General features: G+C 33.9%; 1 protein-coding gene across 2 annotated transcripts in view; it reads left to right on the plus strand.

Moving 5' to 3' along the window:
* LOC127725581 (ankyrin-3-like) overlaps positions 1-22,026 on the plus strand; it is a 39,665-nt gene extending 17,639 nt beyond the window's left edge. The window contains exons 2-6 of one of the 2 annotated variants that reach the window (XM_052232651.1): positions 2,774-2,853; positions 8,326-8,627; positions 9,604-9,827; positions 11,718-12,033; positions 18,211-22,026. In XM_052232651.1, coding sequence (XP_052088611.1) covers positions 8,405-8,627; positions 9,604-9,827; positions 11,718-12,033; positions 18,211-21,824 — 4,377 coding nt within the window. In that variant the 5' untranslated portion in view covers positions 2,774-2,853; positions 8,326-8,404 and the 3' untranslated portion in view covers positions 21,825-22,026. The remainder of the gene's footprint in view (positions 1-2,773; positions 2,854-8,325; positions 8,628-9,603; positions 9,828-11,717; positions 12,034-18,210) is intronic. The other variant, XM_052232652.1, reaches the window with a different exon arrangement.
* Positions 22,027-22,704: the final 678 nt, after the last annotated feature.

Consider the following 22,704-nt stretch of genomic DNA (forward strand, 5'->3'; position numbering starts at 1 on the left):
CTTGCACAATTCTAAATATGTGTTAAACACGATATAGGTTATATGACTAATTACAACAGAGAGTTCAAATATATGCTTTAAATAAAAATAATAATGTGCGATATGAACTAGCACAATTCTAAAGCTTTAACGGTGACGACAGTTATGATGTTACAAGAACGATTGCGTCAATAAGAATTCCAAATAAACAGCACTGAACGATCTAAATTTGTAAATATTTCAAATTTGACAACGGTAGAGTAGTTGCAACAGAGTCTGTGTATTTAAACATCGCAAACAAACGGCCGTTAAAATATAATAATAAATTTTGACTAAGGTTAACTAGTTGAACGTGGCTTGGTACTTTTACATCCCTCAAAAAATTAAGCAATTTAAATTGGTATATTCAACAGATTTATTTTAGAGATGAGTAAGGTAAAGAAATAGAAACAGAGACTGTAATAAAAAGTAATACAACCCAAATGTGAAGCACTGCATGGAGTCGAACTACATCTTTTCATTTATCCCATTTGGTGCCAAAGTTGTTGCGGAAACAAACGATGTCTGACTTGCAAACAAATACTGGTTACCCAGACTTTTAACAGTCACTCCACTGGTACAGAATACACCATATTTTGCAATGTTAATTGCAAGACTACAAATGTTGTGTATCTCCTACAGTGTAAATGTGGTAAACAGTATGTTGGCGAGTCAGAACAGCCGTTTCACAAACGAATGAACGGTCATCGTAGCGACTACCAATGCAAGCCAGACCTCCCTCTCAGTCGACATTTGAGATCCCCTGGCCACACTAAGGCAGATCTCAATCGACTGACCATTACAATCATTGACCACAACTCTGCTTGGTCTAGGGAGGATAGACTCACTCGGGAAAGATTTTGGATAAGAAAATTAACAACTTTGGCACCAAATGGGATAAATGAAAAGATGTAGTTCGACTCCATGCAGTGCTTCACATTTGGGTTGTATTACTTTTTATTACAGTCTCTGTTTCTATTTCTTTACCTTACTCATCTCTAAAATAAATCTGTTGAATATACCAATTTAAATTGCTTAATTTTTTGAGGGATGTAAAAGTACCAAGCCACGTTCAACTAGTTAACCTTAGTCAAAATTTATTATTATATTTTAACGGCCGTTTGTTTGCGATGTTTAAATACACAGACTCTGTTGCAACTACTCTACCGTTGTCAAATTTGAAATATTTACAAATTTAGATCGTTCAGTGCTGTTTATTTGGAATTCTTATTGACGCAATCGTTCTTGTAACATCATAACTGTCGTCACCGTTAAAGCTTTAGAATTGTGCTAGTTCATATCGCACATTATTATTTTTATTTAAAGCATATATTTGAACTCTCTGTTGTAATTAGTCATATAACCTATGTCGTGTTTAACACATATTTAGAATTGTGCAAGCGTCTTACCTGATGTTCGGTTTGACATTTTTATTGTATAAATTTCAAGATTTGTATAGTTTAATCTAAGTAGACTGATATATGATTCATTCAACATCACAATCATATTTACTGATGAAGGATATCTGTTATCCGAAATATTTATAAATAATTACATTTATTGTTCCTTTTTTTGTTATTGGTGTTGTTGTGTACACTTTTTAGGCGTTTATATATATATATATATATATATATATATATATGTATGTGCTCACATTAATATTGTTTACAACACGAATATTTACTGTATGATATCCATATTTGGTTGAATCGACATCGATATACGTATGTTTGGATCGATACAACATGTGTACCTGGGCGTTGACTTGTTGGATACTTCCACCATATTTACATGGGAGTGAACATGTTTGATCTATCCAAATAAACCAATGCCGGTGCCTATGCAATTTATAAGATGTGACAAACAATAATATATACAAACATACGTACTACAGAACCAGAACATTGGTTTCGTGCTTTAAAAAGTCCTTTATTTGAACCTTTTCATTGTTTTTAAACGTAATCGCGTTGACATACAACATTTTAAGCCATTGACATTTTGTTTAATCACTCGATCAAAACCTGGACCGCACTCAAAAAACCCGGACTGCTCTCGAAAAAACACGGACATATAAAAATGAATTTATTCTAAAAATGCCCTTCTCAATACAATAACAAGATTTACTACAAAGTGTCTGTATATCTAGGGATATATAGATTCCAAATATACATTTCCTTCGACATTTGCATTGGTACTTGTTTAAAAATAGCTTTATTCTATACTTTGGAATGAAGCATTTTAAAGCTAAATTAACTTTTAGAACACACAATAATGTAGGAGGGATGATTTCTTTCTATCACCAATACTAACTTACCTTGTATGATCTTGTATATTAGGTTTAAGCATCTATTTCACGTCTTACAAAAAAAAGTATACAATTTTGATCATATTCACTCGCAAACACATGGTCACACTCGAAAAAACACGATCCCTGCCGGACACTTATACCTACTGTGAGCTGGATATCACATTCTTCTTTTCACTTTGATATCGTTTATAGAAATCCCAAATTAAGACATGATCCATGTACACTTTTTAGTGCAAATTAAAACTATATTGTTTTACTTACATCTATAAATCAATCAATTTCAAAGATGCACGTCTAAAGTTCTCTAGTACTTGATCGATTTTATATGGGCCATTACAAACCCATAAAGAACTTTATAAATAACATTTTCGTCTCCATCTGTATAACTGAAATGACTGTCTTTACACTATTTGAAAAATGTAATTGTCTTTCTTCCCATTTATTTAGCATGTGTCTCAACTAACAGATTTCTATCCCGAATGCTTACGAACTGGAACCAGTGAAATTGATTAAAACTTCAATGACAAGTAAGCATACATTTTTTTAATCAATACATAGTTGGTTGTGCACTGTTTTATTGTACATCTAGTTTTAAATTTGTTTCGATTAAATACAATTATATGTGTTTCACTTGTAGCTGGTTGTGGACAAGTTGACTTTGTTGAAGTCATACCATGCGTATAGCACATTACTGGAAATTGCAATGGATAGCACATGCTAACCCTAATCCAGCATCTGATGTTAATCCAATATTTATGGATTTTGTGGAAAACTTTATTTTTCTGATATATTGTATTTTACACCCCACGCAACACAGTTTTTGACCCGTCCGTCCGTTAGTCCGTCTGTCCGTCAGTCCTGGTCTTGTCATAGCAACTCTTCAGAAAATACACAACATAATTTCATGAAACTTTGTAGATAATGAGGGCATACTTTGTAGATGATCATATCAACAGGAAATTCTAATTCATTTTTTTAAGGAGTTAAGCCACATTGGACTTAGAATTTTGGCCTAAATATACTCTAATACCACACAACAGAATTTCATTAAACTTTCAAGATGAAATTATCATTTAATTATTTTCTAAGGTTTATGCCCCTTTGAACTTAGAAGTTTGGTCTTAATATACTACTGCAAAAGTTTTTCATTGCAACTCCTCTACAACCACACTAAGGATTTCACGAAACTTTGTAGATAATGAGGACATAATATGTAGATGTGCATATCCACAAGAAATTTTTATCAATTGATCTTTTTAGGAGTTATGAATCTTTGAACATAGGAATATGGTGAAATTTTGTTACAATGTAGGGGTGTGGAGTACATTTGACAAAAAGTCTTTAATTGCTTCTTTATTTTTTCTTTTTCCTCTTATATAGATCAGTGCATTAATTAACAAAAAATCTAAAAAAAAAACTAATTTCAAAATGAATCATACATTAAAATCATGTATACGATAACAACTGTACAGGTAGTTTTCTATCTCGTTTATGTTTGTGTCACTTTCATCTGAGCTCGTCCGTTTTATTCATTTCACTTTATTATCTGACTTTGATAGACTTTTAGTACTTCTTGAATACGGTTCATCGGTGTACTGAAATAAATAAGTAAAATAAAATGATACTCATAAAAGAGAGAAGAAAACAAAGAGATATTCAAACTTGTATGTCGCTGACAAACTGACAACACCATGGCAAAATACGGAAAAAACTAAAAGAAAAGAAAAGCAATAGTACACAAAGCAAATTAAACATAAACTGTTTGGTGAAAGGACATTTTTAAGGTTCAAACTGTATAAAATACATATAAAAATAAAGATGTGGTTTGATTGCAAATTAGACAACTCTCCACCAGAGACGAAAATGACGTAGATGTTAACAACTGTAGGTCACCGTACGGCCTTCAACAATGAGCATAACCAAAACCGCGTAGTCAGCTATAAAAGGCACCGACATGACAAATGTAAAACAATTCAAACAAGAAAACTAACAGCCTGATTTATGTACAAAACAATAAACAAACAAAAAAACAGTATGATATGCAAACAACAAATGAGAAACACTGAATTACAGGCTGGACAGGCACATACAGAATGTGGCGGGGTTAAACATGTATGCTTGGTTTCATTTTATTATTTTTCTTTCTGTGTCATATTCTGGTGAAAAGTTATACTTTAAACATATTTTATTTCAAAAAATCATGTACATGACATATACATATAAATGCAGTAATATATGAATACAAAGGGATTCGGAAACATGGGTTTTCACTAATGAAATTTTCAGATTGCCTATAATTTCTGTTTGTTGATTAAACCATAACATAATGCATGATACCAACTTAAGTATGTATATCCTGTGTGGAAAGTTGTTCAATTACTCGTGTAAATAATAATGTGTCGGAAGTGAATTCCTGTTGGTTCAAACACTGTCTGCTGACGCTTAAAATGTATCAAATTGATTAATACTTGATATGATGATCTACTTTATACATGAAAACCCTGACCTGGTGGTAAATTGTACAAAATGTATGCATAACTTTTTAGATCATATTATGAAGGCCTAACACAAACATATATAAGAATTTTTTTTTTCGAAACTTTCCACTTTCCACTTTCCACAAGTACATATGTCTTATTTCATATCAATAAATGAAATCAACTATTTTGTACGACGTTTCAACGTCTAAATTTTACATAGCTTATTTAGGTGTGTCGTTATCAATCTATTGGATTACCAAACGGTCACACGTAAACAAATCAAGTAATATATATATATAGAAATACAAGTTTTCCGCATATTTTAAAATATGTGATGATCTGTGGCAATATAATATTTTGATTAATGTTATACAACGCTATAACAGGGTAACTCAGATATTACAGCTTTATGGTAAAACGATTATAGTTTGGTACCATCTCTGTTTTGCAAAGTCTGAGGTTCTCGTAAATTATCTTTACATGTATACCATATGGGTTGTTTGTTGACTTTTCCAGACAGATTGTTTTAAACCAAAATTGTAGCTTCTCCTAGGTGTCTCAACTTACTAGCGGCATGTTTTCGCGGTTTTAGATCTTTAGATACCAGTAAAGTCATCTGATCTGTAATTTTACAGATTGTCTCTTATTCCCGATTGTGACATGTTGACTGAGTGTGACATGTTGACCGATTGTGACATGTTGACTGAGTGTGACATGTTGACCGATTGTGACATGTTGACTGAGTGTGAATTTGCATGGCGGATGATGCATGCATAGCAGGAAAGTTTTATCATGCTCCTCTAGTTCATACGATTCCCTCAGTGTTTGTTTTTTTACCTTTGTCTCTTCTTTATCGATGTACGATATTTGAACATCGGTACACTTCTGTCGCTTAAATCAATGTACGAAATTTGAACATCGGTACACTACAGTCGCCTTAATCGATGTACGAGATTTGAACATCGGTACACTACTGTCGCCTTAATCGATGTACGAGATTTGAACATCGGTACACTACTGTCGCTTAAATCGATGTACGAGATTTGAACATCGGTACACTGCTTTCGCCTTTATCGATGTACGAGATTTGAACATCGGTACATTACTGTCGCTTAAATCGATGTACGAGATTTGAACATCGGTATACTACTGTCGCCTTAATCGATGTACGAGATTTGAACATCGGTACACTACTGTCGCCTTAATCGATGTACGAGATTTGAACATCGGTACACTATTGTCGCCCTAATTCATGCAATGCATTTTTTTATACCGTTTTAATGTTTGTTTTAGATGGATATATTCGGTTATAGAAACTTTTTTCTCCCAATTCTTGTTGTTTTGCTGCCTGTAGAGGTACTATATTATAGTTGTTTTACCAGTGGTGCTATTATTTAGTCCATCTTGAAGAACAAGTTTGCATCATTTTTTTTCTTCATTTTTTTCTATTTTATTGATGTCTGAAAAGGAAATGTCGCTGATCTTTTAATCTAAAGTAAAATTGCTACCATTTTTCTAATTCGTCCGTGGTAAGATCGGTTTCCATTTGTAAGGATTCAGTTTCTGTATTGTTGTCTCGCTTTTCTTGTATTAGATTTTTTAATGAACACATTTTTTTAAATGACGTCTTTTTTTTGTTTCGTTTTTGTTATAACATTTCTGACGTGGTTAGTATAGCTTTCAATTCTTTCAAATGTTTTAGACACTTGTGCGTTAGATTTACTTGTCTGCTTGTACAGTTTTTTTTCAGAAAGTAATAAATAACTGAGATGAAAATGCCGCTTCCCGAACTTTATTTATACTTTTCAAGCTATTGTTGTAACTGTGCACCACTTATTGCGGACCTGTTTCTGTATCGTTACGAATCACAATTTATGTCTTAAATCAGCAAAGACCCACTTAAACAACATATGATACAAACATTTAATAACACTTTTAGATATTTGGATGATAATTTGGCTCTCAATTATGACGATTGCAGTATGTACACTAAAGAGATTTATCCTGTTGAACTTTCTTTGAATAAAGCTTATAAGTACAATGAGCACTGCCCTTTCCTGGATCTGATGTTTATATCTCTAACGAGTAGCTTGATACTAAAAGTTACGATAATTTTTCATTTCCTATTGTTAATTGTCCGTTTTAAGATAGTTACGTTTCCTTGGCACCATCGAATGGTGTTTATATATCTCAACTTGTCTATTCGCTCGTGTATGTAATAGCGTATTTGATTTTAACGAAATAAATCGCTGTATAACCGAAAAATTATTACACTGGGGTTTTCGATATCACAAACTTGTCAAAACTTTTACTAAATTTTATCATCGGTACGAGGACATCATTAATTTTGTAAATATAACCTGCAGACGTGCAGACATCTTATTTCTCAATACGTTAAGGTATTGCAAAACCCATATTTTATGATGATATTCTATACAAAGCACAAAAATGTCGTCATTCACTGCAAAAGCCAACCAAACCTTTAAACAGACTTATTCACAAGGAATATAGTTACAATACTGTTGTCAAGTCATTAAATATGGCATTTTTTGGAATTAATATTGATTCACAGGGTCTTTGCATCGAAAACAAACCTGCTATTCTAAAACTAGTTGTTGGGATGATACGGGTTATGTTCTTATCGTATAATTTATGATTGCATGATACTAAACCCCTAACGGAAGGGATTGTGGTTGATTTTCATATGATGAAGACATAAGTTTTCAATCAGTTCAAATGAAGTCAGGAGCTAGTATGTCAGTTACTGCTAGTAGTCCTTTGTTAATTTGTGTTGATCATTGTCATTTTGTTAAGTTTCTTCTGTTGCCTATTCTAACATCTGACACTTTTAAACTGAGTGAAACTGTGCGCATTGCTGTGTTTTTGTTTATTCCTCATTGGCTAGAGATATAGGGGGAGGGTTGAGATTTCACTTATCATGTTTAACCCTGCTGCACTTTTGCGTCTGTCCCAAGTCAGGAACTTCTAGCCTTTGTTAGTCTTTTGTGTATGTTGTTTTTTAAATTTTGGTTCATTTGTATGTTTCGGTGTTTAGTGCGGCGTCCATTTCGCTGAACACGTATACATTATTGTTTATGGGCCTGCTGAAGCCCCCCTCCGGGTGCGGGAGTTTCTTGCTGCGTTGAAGAATAATTGGTGGCCTTGGGTCGGGTTGTAGTCTCATTGACACAATCCCAGTTTCCATTCTCTATTCTATTTGTAAATAATAAAGTGTTGTAATCTATAATATTACCGCATACAGAGAAATGGTCAAAAAACACAACGTTCACTGGTTTGTGGCAGCCGACAAATGACGAATTGGTGTTCTGTGCAAAACGATAAAAACGTGTTTTGAGTTCCTAAATGAACACCAATGAGCTATTTCATAAAATCTTTTTATCGGTTTGCAAATTTAAAGAATACAATTATACCGCTTTATCGATTAGCAGTTACTTAGTTTGTACAATTTATACATTTCATGCCTTCAATAGTTTTTGAAGAAGAGTATTTTTTTTTCAGGGCTGAAGGAATGCAAACATTTTATATATCCTTTTATCTCTGCTTTGAAGTGCTGTAGACGTATGACCGGTGTTTAAAAATGACAAATATGTCTGAAGAAGAAGAGAACTACGTCAGAATGGGTTTGTTGCTGACAGGAATCTCACCAAGCGCTGTTCGTACATTATTTGATAAACAATTCCATCCTCCTGATTTGAATTCCATTTTAGAGAGAGAATACAATAAACTGTTAGAACTTAAATCAAAGAAGAAAATTAAAGAGTCTCATTGGAGTCTTCTTTTTCCTGCATGTGACAAGAATAGTAAGTGTGTTTATATAAAAAGTATATTTCATATAAGAAAAACCCAGCCTCATTCTATTACATAAGATAGTTGAAGACACCATTGTGTAGAAAAATCAATTCAGATTTACGAAATAACAAGTTTTAGTGGGGTTGACAACCAAGAAATCGGCATATAACGGAATTTCGCGACCGGCTGACATTTTACAAAAATGCGAGTTAAGTACCTTGTGTTATATTAAGGTATATAGGAAATTTTTTTTCTCAGACAAGTGCCTGTGGGTTCTATGATATTCTGAATCTAACCGTGTGTATGGATTTTTGGATTTTTGACCCCGTTATCAAATTGGTCCGCATTGAGGTCTAAAGGGTCCCAAATTAAACTTTGTTTGATTTCATCAAAAATTGAATTCTTAGGGTTCTTTGATATGCTACATGTAGATCTAACCATCTATTTAGACTTTGGATATTGGACCATTAAGGTAAGTTTACCAATTTCAAATTTTTCAGTTCTCCGACCACATTCGTTCTGTGTCAGAAACCTATACTGTGTCTAATATTTAATCAGTCTAAATTTAGAGATGTATCAATCTTGAATGTTGTGTCCATACTTGCCCCAACTGTTCATGGTTCGACCTGTACGGTCGTATAAAGCTGCGCCCTGCGGAGCAATTCATTTCATTTAAATTTTCGTTTACAAAAACATTGTATGCAAATGATATAAACTCAACGTGAGACAAGGTCTTAACAAAACTTAAAATAAATATTATACAGAAGATACATACGTACCGTATTTTAAACTCTAAAGCACTCTAGATATATTTATCAATAAATTCATCATAGACTGTTGCAGATCTGAACTCAACAACAAATTCAGAAATTATCAAAACTAGTAAGAAACAAGGGTTGTCTTGGATTTTGTTTTTACCGTACACTCTTACTTTTGATTTAAGAATCGCTATTCTTTTGACATGACTTATGTTCTTTTTGTTTATAGGAATACGAGAATCAAGAAACTTTGACACCACGTTGATGATAACTTTATTTAGATATCTTACTTCTATTGAAATATCGACTGATGGAAAATTACCTTCAGCAACCGACACAACCCTTGGTGCTGATATAGCCAGGATTGAATATTACAGGAACTATTTATCCTATTTAGAAGATGTTAAAATGAACAACGCTGTCTTTAATGATGCTTGGGATGATACATGTAATGTAAGTTTGGACTAATGACACACAAGTTAAAACAAAAGAAAAGAAAACCACTATCATTTTAGGGAGCTCCTCCAAAAAATTTGTCTAACCAAAACAATATAAAAAAAAAATATCGAACATGCTGTCAATACCAAACGGTAAATTAAAAAGGAGGAAAGTCCAATTTAATTGTTAACAACACGTTATAATTTTTTGCATCCGAAGCGCTTTTCTGGATTTACCTTCCTCGAGAACGCTCAAAGCCAAATATTTGAATACCAATGATGTAAAAGAACCAAACCAGTTTTTAAGGGCAATTTGTTAAAAAAGGACCTAAAAATAATAGCCAAATGATTTGAACTGACACTGTATTGAAAGGAAAATTGATTGACCTTTCAACGTCAAAGTTTTACTTTTTTATTTGTTAATGGTCCTGTTTTAAAACAACTACCATGTCATTTACTATTTAAAATTGCTTCAAACTGAATATACCCTGAATTAATCTCTTTGGTATAGTCTATGCTGAATGAACAAAATAAAAAGTTCGAAATTTAAGTAACTTGTTCAAGAAATATTGGATCAACCGTCGAATAACGATATAACACGTTCAGCGTAAAATTTTAGAATTAACAAGAAAAAAATCTTGAACCCTATCAATGTACTTGAAATGAAAGATAATCACCAATTGAATGAAATTGTTAACACAAGCGGGAAATGTATATAGGAAATAAAGTTTTTTTGACATAAAGAGTAAAATCGTTTTTGATATTTTTCGTTTTTATTCCTATAACATGACTCCCATTTTCCATAGACTTAAAACAATCCTTTCTAACTGCTTTACATGAATAATCTTTATATAGAACTCTTATCAGTAGCTACTATGACTGCTGTTAATGTAAATACAACATTAAATTAAAACACTGAATGTCCGATGTCTCAACGGCTTCCGGTTTTCTAGTTTAGTATTGTATCATATATTTTACTATTAATTGTGCCCTTAATAAGCCCCATTTTTTGTGACAGTTTAGCACTTTATCTGCAGATCATCTTACACCTAGCAGATTTGAGATATCTGTTGTCATTCTAGAATAGAGATATGGCAGTATGAAATTTTGTGAGCGGGGGCATATATTTCTAAACCAACAACAGTTAGCCAACTGAAATTTTCAGATATTGAAAAGTTTAACATGGTTACATGTTTGACTATATACCAAAAACATTTGATGAAAAATAAAGAAAAATAAGTAGTTTGAAATTTTCATGTTTTACATTGAGTTTGTAAGTTCTATTTATAAAATTAATATTGCATCATTTTTTTTAACTTTGCAAGATGGGGTCATGTGATATATCAAGTTGGACGTCTGAATGAGCTCTATTAAAAATGACAATTTTAAACCCCCTTTTCCATCCTTAATAGAAGGATGGGGTTATAAAGTGCAAAAATTAAAAACTTTTAAGATGGCAAAGTTGTGGCATATCAAATGATATAATGGGTTGGGTGGGTTCATTGAGTCCAAAAAATAAGTTGGCTTAGAAATGTGTCTGATGGAGCTATTAAGTGCAAAAATTAAACTTTCTGGAAGATGGTGTTCAGTGGCGGATCGAAAAATTTTCATAAGGAGGTGGGTTGGGGGTGGGGGCACTGACTGCCTAAGAGGGGGGGGCGCTCCAGTCATGCTTCAGTGATTCCCTAAATAATCAACCAAATTTTTCCCACAAAAGGGGGGCCCGAGCCCCCTGGAATACCCTCTAAATCCGCCTCTGGTGTTGTTTCAAATGAAGTCATCAAGTCTACAAAAAAAAATATCATACTTCCGATCTCAAAAATTTAGGTGGAAAGGGTTATTAACGTCAGGACGAGGAGGATAAAATGAGATCAAAGATATTGTGAATTATATATATTTATTGTAGGCTATTTATAGATTAGGGGGTACGTTGCTTCACAGAGAATGTGACTTTTTAAAAAGTAAAATCCTGGATCAAACTAATCAGCAAATTATAGTGGAGATGAAGCAGTCCATTAATGAGATACAAGAAATAAGACACAAAGCAGACAAGTTACAACTAGCATATGACTCCTTGCAAACCCAGACAGATTCCCTACATGATGAACATGAATCTTTGAAAGAAATCCACGGAAACTTAAGGAAAGATTATAAAACTGTGAGTCAGGACGTCTTGCGTTTAAACAAGGCTTTTGAAGATGCAGTGCCTTGGAATAGAAGAGGTAGGTTTATACGTATGGCTGTTTGTTTTAATGTTTGACAAACAAGACAGTGTTGAGCATTATTTAAAAGACTTATGAACGCATTACTATGTCATGATTGTTTGCTTAATATATACGTATACTCCTTTAGATGTGGTATGATTGCCAATGAGACAACTATGCACCGAAGTTCAAATGACTTGGATGTAAGCAATTATAGGCTACCGTATATTATGGATTTGTATTAATGATTTGGAGTAATGTTTGTTACAAAACATTGTTAACATAACTTCTGATAAAATTCAGAAACGATTGTAAACTTACACATTTTTTTAGCTAACCTGGCCCAAAAGGGCCAAGTGAGCTTTTCTCATCACTTGGCGTCCGTCGTCCGTCCGTCGTCATGGGGGTAAAATGCAGGTTTTGGCTTATATCTCTGAAACTAAAGCATTAAGAGTAAATCTGACATTGGGGTAAAACAATTTATCAGGTCAAGATCTATCTGCCCTGAAATTTTCAGACGCATCAGACAACCCGTTGTTGGGTTGCTACCTCTGAATTGGTCATTTTATGGAAATTTTGTTGTTTTTAACCGGATTTTCGAAGGAAATATCGGTTATTGATTTGGGGATGTACGGCGGTCAATCAAGCGGGCTACGGGCGGACGGGCGGCTGCCAAACAGTGTCTCTTCAATAACATGAAAACGCTGTGATGATTTTTTTTCAAATTTAGATGTTGTTTCTTGTGACTAAATGAAGGTCAAGTTCAATTTTCACGATTTTAGTATTTCTCCTTTTTGAGTTATCGCCATTTTTAATATCCAAAAGTGGTATTTTTGAATATTTTTCTCTTGTTATCATATTATGACTAAGCATAGTAAATGTCTTATCACAAAATAAAAATTGGAGTGACAGATTTATTTGAAAATTTTCTATTTCCTAAGTGGTGATGATTATAAGCTATATTATTAGACATTTTGAAGTTAATTAGATTATTAATTATTATATATGTAATGTTAGAGTACTATGTTAAACCATAGTTCTGTTCAAAGGGAAATAACCCTTCAGATTTGCAAGTATGATTTTCATTATTAATTAGATCTGGGAAATATCTTAGCATATGATACTCATTGGAGTGACAGATTTATTTGAAAATTTTCTGTTTCCTTATAAGACCTGTAGGACTGTATATATAAAGTTTGAAATTTACTAGTAGGACTGTATAAATGAAGTTTGAAATTAACTGTTCATTATTAGACATTTTGTATATAATTAAATCTCCCTAAACCATATATATTCTTACCCCCACTCCCCTTCAATTTAAGAATGTGCTTTTATCTTGTAAACGGTCGAGATGACCACCCCTAAACCATATATATTCTTGTATGGGACAATAAAACAAATCAAATGAAATATTGGGGAGTCCCCGGGTTCACCCCACCCCACTTCTTTTTGAAAACTTGTAAAACGATCAAGATCCCCCACCCGAAACCATATATATTCTTGTATGGGACAATAAAACAAATCAAATGAAATAAAAGGCGAGTCCCCTGGGGTCACCCCACCCCCTCCTGTTTGAGAACATGTATACGGGCGAGATCCCCATCCATAAACCATATATATTCTTGTATGGGACAATAAAAAAATCAAATGAAATATAGGGGAAGTCCATGGGGGTAACCCCCATCCCCTTCTTTTTGAAAACTTGTAAACGGTCGAGATCCCCACCCCTAAACCATATATATTCTTGTATGGGACAACAAAACAAATCAAATGAAATTTAGAGGAAGTCCCCTGGGGTAACCCCCACCCACCTTCTTTTTGAAAACTTGTAAACGGTCAAGATCCCCACCCCGAAACAATATACATTCTTGTATGGGACAATAAAACAAATCAAATGAAATATTTGGGGAGTCCCCGGGTTCACCCACACCCCCCTTCTTTTTGAAAACTTGTAATCGGTCAAGATCCCCACCCTGAAACCATATATATTCTTGTATGGGACCATTAAACAAATCAAATGAAATAAAAGGCGAGTCTCCTGGGGTCACCCCAACCCCCTCCTCTTTATGAACTTGTTAACAGTCGAGATCCACACCCCGAAACCATATATATTCTTGTATGGGACAATAAAAAAAATCAAATGAAATATAGGGGAAGTCCATGGGGGTAACACCCACCCCCCTTCTTTTTTGAAAACTTGTAAACGGTCGAGATCCCCACCCCTAAACCATATATATTCTTGTATGGGACAATAAAAAAAATCAAATGAAATATAGAAGTCCATGGGGGTAACCCCCATCCCCATACTTTTTGATAACTTGTAAACGATCAAGATCCCCACCCCGAAACCATATATATTCCTGTATGGGATAATAAAACAAATCAAATGAAATATAGGGGAAGTCCACGGGGGTAACTCCCACCCCCCTTCTTTTTGAAAACTTGTAAACGGTCGAGATCCCCACCCCTAAACCATATATATTCTTGTATGGGACAACAAAACAAATCAAATGAAATTTAGAGGAAGTCCCCTGGGGGTAACCACCACCCCCTTCTTTTTGAAAACTTGTAAACGGTCGAGATCCCCACCCCTAAACCATATATTCTTGTATGGGACAATAAAAAAAATCAAATGAAATATAGGGGAAGTCCATGGGGGTAACCCCCATCCCCATTCTTTTTCATAACTTGTAAACGATCAAGATCCCCACCCCGAAACCATATATATTCTTGTATGGGACAATAAATCAAATCAAATGAAATATTGGGGGAGTCCCCGGGTTCACCCCCCCCCTTCTTTTTGAAAACTTGTAAACGGTCAAGATCCCCACCCCTGGGGTCACCCCCACCCCCTCCTATTTATGAACTTGTTAACGGTCGAGATCCCCACCTCTTAACCATATATATTCATGTATGGGACAAAAAAACAAATCATGTGAAATAAAGGGCGAGTCCCCTGGGGATCACACCCCCTTTTGAAAACGGCCGAGATCTCCACCCCTAAACAACCATATATATTCTGTTCGTTATTTCAAGAAGATTTGAATGACATACAGGGTCAATCCATAGGCGTCACTTATGCATATCACAAACCAATTTGTACTGGACTTTGCCCAATGTCAAGCGACCATGGGAATGACGAATTATTGGAGCTTTGTTTGGGAGACTTCGTAACAGCATCCTGTTACAATTGTTTCTTGTTACTGATAAGTTTTATAGATTTTGAAAAGACATTGTATTAATGATAAATACAATTTTGGATTTTTTTCTTCTTTTCTTTGGTAAATTGTTTGAAGAATTTTTTGGCAAGTTTGTTTGTTATTCTGTAAAAACTAATTTTCTGAATGCTATATATTTGTTTTTTGATGAAGTGAACTCCTTTAAAAACTAAGCTTATATTGTCTATTAATAAACATATATTTAGATTTCTGATTTTGGGCCCAGTTTTCAAGTTGGTCCAAATCGGGGTCCAAAATTAAACTTTGTTTGATTCAACAAAAAATGAATTTATGGGGTTCTTTGAAATGCTGAATCTAACCATGTACTGAGAGATTTTGGATTGTGGGCTCCTTTATCAAATTGGTCCACATTGAGGTCCAAAGGGTCCTAAATTAAACTTTTGTCTGATTTCATTAAAAATTGAATTCTTGGGTCTCTTTGATATGCTGATTCTAATATGTACTTAGATTTTGGATATTGGACCATAATAGGTAAATGTCCAATTTCAAATATTTCATTTCTTTGACCACATTCATTTTGTGTCACAAACCTATCCAAATATTAAATCACAATCCAAATTCAGAGCTGTTTTAAGCTTAAATGTAGTGTCCATTACGTGCTCAACTGTTCAGGGTTCGACCTCTGCAGGAAAATCCGGTTTGCCGTCACTCTGACAGCCTCTTGTTGGTTATTATCTTGAATATTATAATAGATAGAGATAAACTGTAAACAGCAAAATTGTTCAACAAAGAAAGATCTTCAATTAAGTCAACATGATCAAAATTGTCAATTGACCCCATAAAAAGTTATTGCCCTTTAAAGAAAATTTTTTACAATAATCTTCTCCTCTGAAACTACTGGGCCAAAATAAACCAAAGTTGGCCTTAATCATCCTTAGGGTATTTGGTTTTAAAAATATATCCGATGACCCCGCCCATCAACCAAGATGGCCGCCATTGCTAAAAGTAGAACATGGGGTAAAATGCAGTTTTTGGCTTATATCTCTGAAACTAAAGCATTTAGAGCAATTCTGACATGGAGTAAAATTATTCATCAGGTCAAGATCTATCTGCCCTGAAATTTTCAGACGCATCAGACATTCCGTTGTTGGGTTGCTGCCCTTGAATGTGTAATTATAGGGAATTTTTGCAGTTTTTGGTTATTATTTTGAATATTATAATAGATAGAGATAAAATGTAAACAGCAAAATTGTTCAACAAAGTAAGATCTACAAATAAGTCAAAATGACCAAAATTGTCAAATGACCCCATAAAGAGTTATTGCCCTTTAAAATCAATTTTTCACAATTTTTCCTAAATTTTTGTAATCTTTCACCATCACCAAAACAGAATTTTGTCATGAATTCTATTCTTGTCTTTGATGTTGTAGAGTGTCTTTTGTTTAATATACACTGCAGCACATAGACCAATGTGAGCGACACAGGCTCTTTAGAGCCTCAAGTTTGTTTACGTAAAGACATAAGAAATTCGAGAATGACCATCATAATACCATATACAAATTGCATACACAAACAATTCATGTAAGGATCAAATGAATTCTGAAATGACAGCATGGTGGCAAAAAAGTTTGATGTCCCTTTTTAGATATAAAGAATTCGTAGATCAATTTAATATTCTGTAAAAAGGAACACGTGTCTAAAGGAATTTTGAAACTAACCTTAAATAAAGCATGTAAAGATCAGGAATAATGTGACCAACAACAGATCGGAAAACTTATTTCATAGGTCTCAAAAACTTTAACAAAAATGTTTGCTTTTTTAAGACAACGTTGTAAGGCGTAACATAGCTTTTACATGGAAAAATTGTCAAAACATACCAGACTTGTAATATTGTTCGCCAAACGCGCGTTTCGTGTTCGAAAGAATCATCAGTAAAGCATGAATAAAAGAGTAAAAAGGCCAAAATCAAGAAAAAGTTGAGCGTTGAGGACCAAACATTTGTATGAAATTAGAGTTTTCAGAATAAAGGCTTAGTGAGTTGTGGTGATAATAGTAATTGACAAAATCTTTCAAAAGAATTTTATCAAGAAACTTATTTTACATTGTCAGACTGTACTTTTTGTACACAAATCTTTTCTTCCAGATACGTTAGGATCGTCTTATTATACATTCGCCTCGTAGTAGGGGCATACTATTTTACCCGTGTCCGTCCGTCAAATTTCCGTCTGTACAATAAAATTTCAGAACTATAAATCAGAGCTTCATGAAATTTGTTATCAGGCTTCATGAGAACATGTTTTACCTTGTGATGCGGTTTCAGATTTATCTATCTTCATAATGGACATGTATGAAATGCTCGTTGGTTTTTTCTCAGGAACTACAAAATCAGATTTATCAATTCTTGACTTCCTGTTTACCGAATACTTGTATAACTATTATTATCTAACACATACTGGCCCTGTAGAAATGAGATCTCCCATAAATTTGTGATCAGGCCTAAGTTGCGCGTGCACATGCTTTACCATGTGATATGAATAAAGATGCATCAACATCCTGTCATTGAATTATTTAAGGTATCATAAGTAAGCAGTAGCACCCAGTTCTACTATTTTAATAATCGGTTTGTGGTATTGCTGTCGGATGATTCCCTTATAGGATTGCCATTCTGAAAATATAAATAATTTCAATTTCTTTTTTGAGACTATAAATACCAGATACAAGTATCCAAAGAGTTTTATTCAAGTTGAAACGCAATTCTGAACCCCAGCGAACAGTTAAATAAAACCAAGTTCTATTTGTTAGTTTGTAGATTTTCATCAACACAGAAACATCCATTTGACACACCTGAGAAGAATTGGAGTCTCAAAAAAAAAACCAAACAAACAAACAAAAACACACATAGGTCAATTCTCACTACACGCTTGATCACCTGTAATTATTTGATTTTCATTAACTTTCAATTTCTGAATAAACATTTGTTTGAAAGGGTTTACCTATCATCTTTGTTCAATTTTCAGTACATATGAAAAATAGAATAAAAGCGTGGAAGAAAGGTGATGAGATGCATATTGAAACTCGGGCTGATAGACATATTTTTGAACTTATTGCCAAAAAAAGCTGTGTTACAGTTATTGCAAGTTCTGGTGTTGGAAAAACATCTGCCATCAGACATATAGCGTTACTTATGGCAGAAAAAGATTATGATATTCTTCCTGTCTCAGATCCGTATGATATAATAAACTTCTACAACAAAAATAGAAAGTCATTATTTGTAATTGACGATATTTGTGGAACATTTTCCTTAGACATTGAACAGTTGGAAAGATGGGGTCTGATATTAACAGACATTAAAAGCCTTTTAGAGGAAGGAAACTGTAAGATAATCGCAGCATGTAGACTCCAGATTTTTAATGACGCTAAATTCGAAGAAATGTCTATTTTTAAGTTAAACGGTTGTAACTTGATGTCCGATGAAACCATGTTGACAAGAAAGGAAAAACAAGATATAGCAGAACTTTATTTGAAAGCAGATGCCTCAAAAATATGCGATTTGCATGACGAATTTGTTTTTTTCCCTCTTCTTTGTCGCTTATATCACGATAATGCATCAACAAACATTGTAGATTTTTTCAAGAATCCTTTTCAGGTATACGAATCGGAACTAGACAGAATGTTCTTAAATGGTAATTACACAAAATATTGTGCTCTGGCACTCTGTGTTATGTTTAATAATCGATTACCTCAATTTTATTTCAACAGTGATGTGGATAAAAAGATAAAACATATTTTTAAGAATACATTCGAGGAATGTAAACTTAGCAGGGGCACACCAATATTGTTTGTCAAAGACGAGTTAGATTCACTTATAAATACATTTGTTAAAAAAGACGAAACTTTTTATCGTATTTTGCATGATAAATTATTTGATTTCCTTGCATGCTATTTTGGGAAAAGAATGATAAAATGTTTGATAACAAATGCAGACGCGTATTTTATTGCAAAACGATTTGTATTTGGAGTTCAAGACTATAAAGACGAATTTATTATTGAAATTCCGCCTAACTTGTACATGAGGTATCAAGAAAGACTAATTGATGACTGGACAAATGGTAGGGTTACATGTGTATTTTGTAACAAAAACATGAAATCACCGGATTTTCGAAATATGTTTTTATCATATCTACGTGATTTAGATCTAACTTTACAGAAAAAATTAGCACATACATATAATACAGGCTATTTTGCTACTGTTTTGATGAACTGTTGCAACACCGGAGACATTAACTTTGTGAATTGGTGCATTAGTCAAAACACAGATGTTAATGAGTGTAGTAAAGATGGCATATCTCCTCTATCTATTTCTTGTTCTAATGGTAGTACTGAAATATTAAGATTATTGTTAGCTCTTAATGCGGATATTGATACTTCTGAGCAACAATATGGCACATCAGGTTTATTTATTGCATGTTTGAATGGTCATACAGAAATTGTAAAAATACTTTCAGATAATAACGTAGACGTAAATAAATGTAACAAAACTGGAACAACCCCACTTTTCATGGCTTGTCAAATGGGGTTTACTGAAATTGTCCAAATTTTAATCGAACAAAATATAGATATAGATAAATGTAGAGAAGATGGCACGTCAGCCTTGTTTATCGCCTGTGAAAGAGGATATGTTGAAATTGTTAAGCTGTTGCTTGACAAAAATGCTGATATAAACAATTATCGAAGTATTGACAGTCAAACTGTGCTATACAAATCTGTTATTAAAGGGCATGTCGAAATTGTGGAATTATTAGTGAATAAAAAAGCAGATATTAATACATGCTTGAACGATAACACTTCCCTTGTTCTTGCTGCGTGTCAGCATGGGTGTGAAAAAATCATCAAGATTTTGATTGACCATCAAGTAGATATAAACAAATGCAATGATGCGCATATATCTCCTCTATATTTATCATGTCAGAACGGGTTTGAAAACATCGTAAAGATTTTGATAGATCATCAAGCAGATATAAACAAATGCATTAATCGGAATATATCACCTCTATATGTATCATGTGAGAACGGATACGAAAGCATAGTCAATAAACTTCTTGCTAGCAAATCGGATGTTAACATATGCACACAGATTGGTGAATCACCTTTGCTAGTTGCTAGCAGAATGGGCCACTCCAGGATTGTAGATATACTGCTGAATAACAAGGCGAATGTAAACAAATGTATGAATACTGGTTCTTCGCCACTTTTTATGGCTTGTCAGGAAGGAAAGTTTGAAGTAGTGAAACTTCTATTGGACAACGAAGCCAACATTCACAAGCAAAACAATATCGGATCTTCTCCTTTTGTTGTAGCTTGTGCACAAGGACACACAGATATAGTTTATTGTTTGCTTAAAAACAATGCAGATATAGACCAGTGTATGCATGATGGCACATCTCCTCTTTTTATGGCTTCACAGGAAGGACATTTTGATATTGTAAAACTTTTACTTGAAAAACGAGTAAATCTCCATAAATGTAGAGATGATGGACAGTCTCCTCTTTTTATAGCATGCCAGCATGGGAACGCGGAAATAGTGAATATCTTATTAGATAAAAGGGCAGACGTTAACAAATGTCAGAGCAATGGTGATTCACCACTTTATACAGCTTGTAAATTTTGCCAAGAAGACATTGTGGTTTCATTACTTCAGCATAATGCTGATATAAATCTACCTAACAAGATAGGCGGTTCACCTCTTTTTATAGCCTGCCAAAAAGGGTACATAGGTGTCGTTACCATATTGCTTCTGTACAATGCAGACACTGAAGTGTACACGAATGTGGGGGCATCGCCACTTTTAATTGCTAGCTCGAAAGGGCATACGAATATAGTTAAAATGTTACTTGAAGTCAAGGCAGATACAAATAAATGCGCAGGCGAAGGAATTTCACCTCTATTTATAGCATGTAAAGAGGGTCATGAAGACACAGTGAAACTCTTAGCAGAAAGTAATGCAGACATAAACATGGCTTCTCAATACGGTATGACGCCTTTATATCTATCCTGTCAAAATGGGGATTTAAATATAGTTAAATTATTATTGAATAAACATGCTAACGTTAACATCGCCACGTTTAACGGCTCAACACCACTATTTGCATCAAGCAGAGAAGGTCACTTAGAAGTTGTGGAAGAATTGTTAAAAAAAGGAGCGGAGATGAACAGTAACATTTATGGAATTTCGCCTTTAGAGATCGCTCTTTATAAAGGACATTCGGATGTATTGCACTTGCTTGAAAAACACGTGATAATTATTCATAACCAGGACATCAATAAAATTACCAATACTGGTTATTTTCCTCTTTATTTAGCATGTGGAAACGACGATATAGAAAGTGTGCAAATGTTACTCAACAAAAAGGCAGATGTTAACCTGTGCACCTGTGATGGCACAACGGCTTTACATGCAGCATGTTATAATGGTAACATTGAAATAGTTGAGGAATTATTGAGGAAAGGGGCTGATTTGAAAGACAATAATGATGGTATCTCCCCATTAGATATTGTGCGAGGTAAAGGTTATAACGATATTCTGCATTTAATCAGTAGGTACATTACTATCCTTTATGAAAGAATGGTGTAACACATAGCTGATATCATATGTACTTTAACTGTTTATTTGATTTCGATACCAAAGTTTTATAGTTTGTGCACAAGCTAAGAAACTGATATAATTGATAGCATAAATTAAAGAAATGATGACATTATATGTAGGCCTGATCATGTTTTATCATGTTATAGGAAAGCCTTCTGTCAAAGAATTTAATATTAAAAGTAAAACAAGTTGTTTTTGAAATGTATGGCCATGACATAAATTTATCTGTTTTGCTGGGTTACCCAACAAAGTATTACCAACTTCTTTATCAGCAATCAGTGCTTCAGAGTTACCGTGAAACTACCTATTCGAGAGGTATGGTGAAAATGATGTGAATACTAGAATATTCTTAAGATCAGTCATAGTTATACAAGTCTACGTCTTCGCGCAACAGTGTAAAACATTTTACTTTCTACCTTTTACACTAGTATTCTTCATTCTATACCTAATGCTTCCCATGAAGAATAAAATAATAAGCTGGTATTATCCTTTAACTACACGTTCCGCTAACAAGATTATTTACTCTCTCAGTATATATAAACATTTGTCAACTATGATGATCGCATCTATTCCACTGAGCTTGAAATAATGGATACCGCAGACACAGTTAAGATTGCTTCTTATCTTGACTTTCATTAAGACATTAACAATTGGGGTTGTTTGAGATTTTAACTTTGCGACCAAAGAAATTATTTCAATTTTCACTTGTGTGAAATTTCCATTTTTCTGTAGCAACATTCAAATAGCACTTATATATATGGAGTCCGTCACTTGTCACCGAATGTTTACCTGCCCTCAGCAACAAAACGGTTGCCATTAGTGGAACATGAGTTGCCAAGCCTTCCGAACCACCTGAGTTAACCCATAT

This window comes from Mytilus californianus, unplaced genomic scaffold (genome assembly GCF_021869535.1).
Source record: "Mytilus californianus isolate M0D057914Y unplaced genomic scaffold, xbMytCali1.0.p SCAF_15, whole genome shotgun sequence".
NCBI lineage: Eukaryota > Metazoa > Mollusca > Bivalvia > Mytilida > Mytilidae > Mytilus > Mytilus californianus.